This window comes from Symphodus melops (assembly GCF_947650265.1).
Source record: "Symphodus melops genome assembly, chromosome: 15".
NCBI lineage: Eukaryota > Metazoa > Chordata > Actinopteri > Labriformes > Labridae > Symphodus > Symphodus melops.
In genome coordinates this window covers 4,957,099-4,966,261 of record NC_136705.1, presented here as the reverse complement: position 1 = coordinate 4,966,261, position 9,163 = coordinate 4,957,099, and the positions used below count along the sequence as shown (strand labels likewise).

Genomic DNA, 9,163 nt, shown 5'->3' with positions numbered 1-9,163 from the left:
AAACCATTTTGCTTTCAAAATGTAAAAATACAAGTTTGATGTATTTTAAAGACTTCTTCAAATGCTGAATGGCATCTCCATAAATATAATCCCACAAAAAGTGACTCACCAACAAACAAAAATACACCCATAAAGTCGGTGCTAGGACAGTTTGGGACTGTCTGTAACCAGAGCCATATAGATATAGCTCTGTCTGTAACCATACACAGTAATTAACATTTAGCCACGCCCCCTCAGCTGTTGATGACTTCCGGCTCCGGGTTGTTTTCTTTCTCCACCGTTGAAGCCGCAGAGAGCAGCAGAGGGAGGAAAGATGGCGGCGGCCCAGTCCGACAGAGATCTTCCATCCGCTTTATGTGCAGAATTCCTGAATTTCTCCGCCAAAGACACCGCGTCGGTAAGCGGCACCGCAGATTTAGAGGCCAGCTGACCCTCACCTGAGCTGTTACTGTGTCAAATATAGCTGTTCTTCTAGCTGGACGACATAATTTAATGTTTCATCCGCCTGCGCCTCGGCTTGTTTTTTTCAACCTGCAGAGCTGCTGTAATGCTAATGCTAATGCTAGCTCCTCTGCTCGCCTACGGAGTGATCTTTAAAACATCTGTACGGGAGATGTAAGCTGTCAAAAACAGCTGTCAGTCACCCCGAACTCACTACCCAAACACTGGCTGTCGATATTATTTACACAATTGTGTTTGGCACTTTCTAAACAACGTTTTTATTTTAAATTATAGCAGCCTGTAATCAGCCTCGTAATGTACAAACCTCCGACCCGTCCAATCCTGCATCAGACAACAAGCTAAACTCTCCAACTAGACTTCTCGATTTGGGCTCATATGGGACAGCGATTGAATCGGATAAGGATCATTGACAGTAAAGTAAATTTAACTCTGTTCTGCACACCTGGACCAAACCACAAAACCTGATGTTGTGGTATTGTCTATAATTCACTTAACAGACCCTTTTTCATCCAAAGCTTCTTACATTAGAGAGTAAATACAACACAAGCAGTGATCTCTAGACATGAGGAAACAATGTCAGTAAGTGAGAAACGAACAGGTTAGATACACAGCTGCTGACGGGTAAAGCTCAACGTGGACTGCTTTTCTTGAGAGCCTTAAATCAGGATAGAAAACATCTCAAACTTTGTCCTTATCAAACAAAACCGTCATCATTATCTTCATCAATAGTATAAAAACCATCCTCCTCATTAAGGTCGTATATCCATGATAGAGCTGGGTCTTTGTGTCTTTTTCTTAAAGGTGCAAAGGGGACTCTGCAGGTCTAATGGAGTTTGGAAGTTCCTTTTGTATTGAGTGCAGTTAAATTTACACGTGACAGTATCTTCATGTGATATTTACATTTATTCGTGACTGACAACAAATTTGAGAAGTGACAATAAAGGTAAACCGGGTTGTGGACAGTCATCTATGAGATGCTGTTTGATCTGCTGCTTGAATGAATTAAAATCCTAAGTGTGAAGCAGCACTAAAGACAGACGGTCAGAGCCTAAATGAGAACAATTTTTAGTTTGATTTGACCTAATAAAAATATTCAGGCTTTTCAGTAACATTCATGACATAATGAATTGGACCAAGGTATTTAATGTGCTCACATTTAAGGGATGAAGGAGAATGTGTTATGAACTCGAAAACATTATAAAACTCACCTTTACCCTTCATTCAGACGGGGTGTTACGTTTTTCCATGGTAGTCTTAAAAAACGAAGGATTACAAAACCTGAAGCCTTCGTGGTTTGGGTAACATGAAGTTTGATTTCAACTTTCTATCTTAAACTGAGTCTTTCTGCTTTGCTCTGTATGAAAATGAAATGACATGATTGACATGTCATCAGATGTCTCGTCTACATGAGATTTAAAAGTTGCAGATGATCTACTGTAACTAATCTTTTACGATGAACAGCCGTTTTAAATTAGACAAATTGTTATGGAATAAAGCTTCAATTATTGAAACAAGCAGGACAAGAGAGGTTTAGTGATTAAACACAAGATTGTTTAAGATTGGAAATGAATTAGCTTTGATTTATTTATCATACAACATAAGGCTGCTTAATTCAGGCAAAAATCCTTCTCTTGATTATTTTGATCGGTTTGAAATTACGATTTTGAAACATAACTACTTGTTGATTTTGCAACATCTGTATTACATGCATTTATCACTTAATCGCTTGTTTAACACTTCCTCATACTGAACACTTTGAAAAATAATTGAAATCAAAAGTGGAAAAACATAAATTTACAATAATAATATGTAATAAAAAAAAAATATCAGTGTTCAACAGTGTCCTAGGCTATCCTGTTGATAACTTGATATCTCTTTTTATATTATTGAGGTGTTCCCCTGAGTCGAGCTTTGCTTAAGATCAGTATAGATTAGATAGTAGCTTGATGTTAGCCTTATATCAGCTGGTTATTAGCACAGGTAGAAACTAGGCCAGTGTGTCACTGAGCCTCAGCAGGTAACACTAAGTAACTGTGACAGAGAGCGGATTAGCCTACTGCAGATCACTGACTGCTACTTCACTTGTGGAAAGAGGAACTGCAGCAGATTATTAGACTCCCACAGTCCAAGGAAAAGTTCCTACAGAACACTACTATTATAGTTTCCTCAAAATAGTTCTTAATTAGTCTTGACTGTAGAGTTTAAGATTTGAGGAGCTTCATCACAGCAAAACTAAACCTAACAGCTGTAATTGATCAGATTGCTAGCATCCCACAGAAACGACCAACAACGACTTCATGCTAACACGTACAGTGGCTACTGCCTGTCGGCGTTCAAGTTAAAACCTGAAAAGTCCATGATGCCAATCTTCAAGTCAAACTTCAAGTTGATTCACAAGTCGGCTCATGTGTGGAGTAAGAAGAAAGCATAAGTAGAAACCAAATACAACATCCAAAACGGAAGCTGTATTACGATCCTTGTTTTTAAAGATCAGAACACTTAAGTCTGTCCTCAAGATTTCACATTTGAACGCCTGATGTTTTCTAGAACATTTCAGGACCGGCAGTAAGGAGTGAACATCTTCAACCAGCTCACTGGCTCATTAAATGTTGAAGACAATGACCTGTTGCACTCACACATTGGTGTCACCCTGACTTGGCTCAAACCTTCGTCCAAGGGACTCGCTCATTTGGTTTCACACATGCATTCCACATTGTCGCTACATTTCTATAACTACAGATCACTTGGTTTCAATCCTGATGACTTTTCTCAATGTAATCGATGCAATATTTTCCATTGTACACTGATGTTGGGTCATCTATGCACTCCTCTCCACGTCCTTCATCTCCCTCTCCCTCCTCCTCAGCGATGGCTGGTGGCGCCAGATCTGCAGCAGGAGGTGTACCGTCATCTAGCGTTGTATGTACCCAGAATCTTTTGCCTTGGCCCGAGCCGGGGCAGCAGTAGGGAGGAGCAGAGGGAAGAACAGAGGGAGGAGCTGGCTTGTCAGCTACTCCTCCTGGCTCCCCTGGAATGGCTCCTGTTGGGGGAGGATCCGGCTTCTGGCCTGGCCCTCCTGCAGGAGAAGAACCTGCCATCACCACTCTGTGGACATGTGTTCAAAGTGGGGGAACCCACCTACTCCTGCAGGTAAGCCAAACCCAACAAGCATACAAAAACAACAACACAGATCAGGTATTAATCCCAGTGTTTGTGTGTTTAGAGAGTGTGCAGCAGACCCTACCTGTGTCCTGTGCATGCAGTGTTTCCTGGGCAGCGTTCACAAAGAGCATCGGTACAGGGTGAGTTCACACAAACACACACAGACTGCACACAGAAACCCACAGTGTTTACCTGATGCTTTGTCACAAACAGAACCAAAAACACTTGCATATTATTGTGATACAATATTGTGGGATAATGTTTTTATTTTTGTAGAATACTAATGAAGCAAAGACTTATTGCAGTTTGCTCCCACAGTCGTCAGTGTTTGTGCATGCGTGACTCTTTAACACAAATGATCACCCATAAGAGTGTGATTTTTTATGACTTGAAGTAGTTAATACTGATGAGCACTTTACATAACGGCATCTGCCATCAGTGTGCCATCAAGTTGGGTGACATGCAGTGTACAAAGCGCTTTGAGTAGTCAGTTGACTAGAATAATGCTGTGCGAGTTCAGTCCATTTTGCATCTGCCTTTGCACACAGTCTGGTTTTTTTTTTGTCCAAAACTGCCCCATGTGTAAAAAGAAGTGCAATTTTGTGTCAATCCAGTTTTTGGGACGTGTTTTGATTTCCTGTGGTTTTTTTGTTGCCCTACTTCATCAAAAATTGCTCTGCAGACCCACTGTGGTTGAACCACTAAATCATTTTAGTGGATGAGGTTAAACCAGATACCTGTAAAGTCCTCAGCAGTTTGTAATGCTGCAGGTCAAAGGACAAGGTGTCACCTGCACAAAGACCTGCTGAGACTGAGACACTTAACCCGAGAGCCTGTCTGCTGCATGTGACGCTCTCTCACACACGCACATGCACACACTTCGCACACACACACACACGTCGCAATATACGCAATATACAGGTGTATATATATATATATATATATATATATATATATATATATATATATATATATATATATAATTTTTAAATTCATGACTATTTTGATATAAATATCCGTATCATTAGACATCTCATATACATACTTGCAGACATATTGACTTACAGATACACTCAGTGTATTTGTGTGTGTGTGTTCTAGGGGTCATAAACACAAGGTTTTGGTGCCTGTGACTGTGTAACTGTGTGTTTTACAGATGACAACGTCAGGAGGTGGAGGTTTCTGTGACTGTGGAGATGCTGAGGCCTGGAAGAAAGGTCCCTACTGCAACAAACACACACCCAACGAAAGCAGCAGGCACTCACAGGAGGCAAGACGCATCCCTCTAAATACATGTCTCTCTTTACCTTTTGTCTACCTGTCCAGGTGTCTTTTCTATTTCAGGAGTTTTCTCTCCACTTGTTTTAAGTGTAAGCATTGTTTTGCCTTTTGCCCCATCAGGATCCTGTAGCTCAGTTACCTGCTGACATGGTTGCCCGTAGCTACAGCATCTTCTCTATCATCCTGAAGTACGCTGTGGACATGTTGACCTGGGAACAGGAGGACCAGCTACCTGAGGGACTCGCACCACCGTACGCATGCATACTTTTTACGCACGCACGCACACACATGCACGCACACGCACACACACACGCACACATTGTTATTCATAGTTATTTGATGAATCAAGTAAATCTGATGACTTCAGCAGAAACTGCCAAGAATCCTCAAAATTGTCCTTCACTTTTTTTTAGCTCCTCGCCAACTCAAGTCTGAAATTCAGACATCATGGTTTTAAAGTTACAGTGGAGCAACTTTGTTGGAAACACTGATTTAATTGATGGCAGGCCGACAAGGTGACATGATTTCCTCATTAAAAAAAATAAATAAATAAGTAACACAAGTTGGCAAAGCAACTTTCCAACATTTTACAGATAGAACTTGCACAATACTAGGGGGTTAATTTAATGATTTTGTTAAACAACACTCCTTTAATAGTACTGTTAATGCACTAGCAGCCATGTTGGATTTTAACTCGGGCTGTTGAAGGTTCTCCGAGTTACCAAGTCAGAATTTCCGTCTTCAGGAGGTTGTTCCTGATGACGTATCAGACCGGCGACTCTGAATAACCGACTTCAGAGATCGAATGGAACGTATCAACAGTATCAAAAGACGAATACAATACTTCATTTAGTTTTTCAGTTGTCAAAATGATGGAGGTGATAACAAAATATTTCAAACCTTTACAGCTCCAGAGATTAAATGATCCATGAGGGCCTTATAGGAGCTGTTGACCTTTCATTCATGAGCACTGGTTTTAAAAACACCATGCAAAGTATTTGACACCAGTGATGATAAAGAAGAGCACACGCCTTCCAAATGCTTGTTAAATAAACTACTTCTTTATTAACAGCATATGATGTGGTCATATGTTTTCATATTTTCCCTAATTATCTCTTACCAATGATACGCACTCAATAAACTGACTTTTACTGAAATGTAAGTCTCCCCATGTTGGTGTGTGTGAGCATGTGTTTATTTCCATGTTGTTGTTTTTCAGGGAGAAGGAAGACACTTTCTACTGCATGTTGTTTAATGATGAAGTCCACACGTATGAGCAGGTGATCTACACTCTGCAGAAAGCTGTCAACTGCAGCCAGAAAGAAGCCGTCAGCTTTGCCACCACTGTGGACCGAGATGTCAGTACTCTTCACATTAACATGTCATTCCCATTACGAATATTTGTCCAGTCTTGAATGTCCTACTGTACTCAGTATATATGTATTCAACACATTTGTAATATCAAACAATATACATGGTTTTCTCCATATATCCTGTCATGAAAATCAGACTTACTGTATACTTATTATTACGTTATTATATTCCAATAACTTTCTGTCTTTTGTGTGCAGGGCAGAAAGTCGGTTCGATATGGAGATTTCCAGTTCTGTGAGCAGGCCAAGTCTGTTATCGTGGTGAGTTTCAACCTCCTTATTACCTGATTAACCTTCAGACAAAACTATCTGACTGTAAATATCTAAATCTTTATTTTGGGAGTTCTTTGTGAGAGTAATCAATTCAAACATATTCATCCTAAACCCTGTCTCCCACCTCCAGAGGAACACCAGTCGTCAGTCCAAACCTCTCAGGGTTCAGGTTATGCACTCGTCCGTGGTTGCTCATCAGTGTTTTGCTCTGAAGGCTCTTTGCTGGTTGGGACAGGTCATCCAGTACTCTGGTATGTCTGGGGTTTTTTTTTTTGGTTTTGTTTTTTGCCCACAATCCATCTGTGAGTGTGTGTCATGTGTGAGGGCTGACACGCTAACTGTTGTGCTTCAGATGGCCTGAGAAGGATCCTGTGTCAGGTTGGCCTGCAGAGAGGACCAGAAGGAGAAAACTCCTCACTGGTTGACCAGCTGATGCTCAATGACTCCAAGATGTGGAAAGGTACCAACGCTTACTTCACTTATTGATGTATATATGTAGGGGTAATAATACTCAAATAAGTTTTTACTCTGTTCAGGTAACATTACAAAATATTTTCAATGACTTAGAACATGAGGTCTTTCACCTCTGTAACCTCCCTCTCTGTCTGTCCATCTCTGCAGGAGCAAGGAACATCTACCACCAATTGCTGATGAATAGTCTCCTTATGGACCTCAAGTACAAGAAGCTCTTTGCCATCCAGTTCGCCAAGGTAACATATATTATTATACACATATATTAACAGAACGATGTCTCTTTAACACAAATGATCATTACATTTGATCACTACGCTCGACCCCCTACACCTGATCAATACTACTCTATTCTCTGAAAGTTAAATTAGCGTTTATTGTTCCTTAGCCTACATAGCTAATCTGACCAGCTGCTTTCAGAGCTGAAAATCATTTTACCTCAAAGGTTGTTTGGCTTTTAATTACTCTAGACGAGCTGCGTCTGCAGAGTTGTGAGATTTGATTCAAATCCTTGTGATATGTTCTGCATTGTTCCACTTATTCGTCCAAACCCCTGTGTCCCATAATTATCTATTGTTTGAGTTTAGAACATCGTTGATTGATCCAACCGTTGTGGGTTTTAAGCCTCCACACTTGTGGTCAGTTTACATGTATGAAACATTATCATGACATGGATCAGAGTCACCTGTTCCCAAATGGACCGACACTAACTCGCTCACAATCATCAGTATTCTCAAAGCTTTACAGGGAAACATAAAAACATAATCTAAAAGAAAATATAATCAGTCGATTTATGGATTGAGGTTATCATACTCCGGGTAACGTGTTGATGTGAATGCTCGTGGTTTTCCCCATTTTTGGCCTGACTGAGCGAGACTCCTCAGGTGCTAAGTGTGACCTGTTTTTCTTCGCCTGGAATTTTTGAGATTAGCCTTCAATCCCTGTGAGTCGCAAAATGTGACTGGAGTAGCTCTCAAACACAAAAACATTTATTTCATTTATCAAACAAAAGCTGTAAAGAATCCAGGGATCAGACTCTGTAGTTTTTAAATCTCATTATCACAAGATAACTCTGAAGTAGGCACCAGATGATCAACAGAGCGGGAAAGGAGGACAAAGTTAAAGCTTAGGACCTTTTTGTTCCTGCTGACAGAGAGATGCCATACTTCTTAAATTATTTTCTTATATTTTCTTTTAAATGCCTAATAAGTATTTTCTGACAAAAATGATCTCATCCTGTGACTATTTGATATGAAAAATGTAAAAAAACAAAACATTAGTTATTAGTGATAACAGGCATTTAAAAAATCTGAAATGATCTTTCTGCCAACGGTTTCTATGTCATATAGAGGCATCAGTACACATTTCAGTCTGTCTTCCAGCCAGCTAAATACTCCTCACTGGAGGTAAGCGTCTTTCTTTTTAAGGCGTCTGTTTATTATTTACCTTTTTATATATTTTCCTCCAGAACGCCTAAAAATGATTCAGATAAATCCCAAAACATGTGAGCAGTCATTAAAACTCGTTAGGCGCCGCCAATAGAAGTTGGATTATTTAAACAATCAAAAAGGTCAAATAAAACAAATAGCAGCCAATCAGCTGAGACCTCTGACCCAGAGGTGAAATGTCGTCCCCCCCTCTAGAACTACAGACGCCTCCAGACAGATTTTATGGAGGATGACCACGAGCGAGTGGTGTCAGTGACCTCTTTATCTGTTCAACTCTTCACCGTCCCAACCATGGTGAGTACAACTCCTCTCCTCCCCACCTCCACACACCCTCTCTGCCTGTCTCTCTCTCCTGCTGGTAGAATTATGAACGCTTGCAGTGTGACTACGTGAGAGATGACCACGACCGTGAGTTCTCCATCACTGACCTGTCAGTACAAATATTCACCGTCCCGTCGCTGGTGAGTTCAGTCTAACTATTTGTTGAGGTGAGCAATGTTGGTCCCTGCAGCACGACAGGGTCTACTCTTACAACATTACTGTCCAAACATGTTTACATGGAAGTGTTTGTAATGCCATGTAACTGAATGCATTTCATCACAAGCCTGCAGGTGTCAAATGTAAGAGCTGATCAATAACAAAACGAATTCAGTCATGAAGGAAACCAGAGCTCACAACAGGTGATTCATTTAA

The 9,163-nt window shown here is 40.5% G+C and overlaps 1 protein-coding gene across 1 annotated transcript in view; it reads left to right on the top strand.

Moving 5' to 3' along the window:
- The first annotated feature begins 269 nt into the window (after positions 1-269).
- Positions 270-9,163, top strand: part of ubr2 (ubiquitin protein ligase E3 component n-recognin 2) — a 28,582-nt gene continuing 19,688 nt past the window's right edge. The window contains 12 exon segments of the mRNA XM_079363376.1: positions 270-397; positions 3,329-3,612; positions 3,686-3,764; positions 4,781-4,894; positions 5,026-5,156; positions 6,125-6,263; positions 6,477-6,539; positions 6,682-6,802; positions 6,904-7,011; positions 7,173-7,261; positions 8,666-8,828; positions 8,831-8,931. Of these exon segments, the coding sequence (XP_079219502.1) occupies positions 314-397; positions 3,329-3,612; positions 3,686-3,764; positions 4,781-4,894; positions 5,026-5,156; positions 6,125-6,263; positions 6,477-6,539; positions 6,682-6,802; positions 6,904-7,011; positions 7,173-7,261; positions 8,666-8,828; positions 8,831-8,931 (1,476 nt within the window). The 5' untranslated portion in view covers positions 270-313.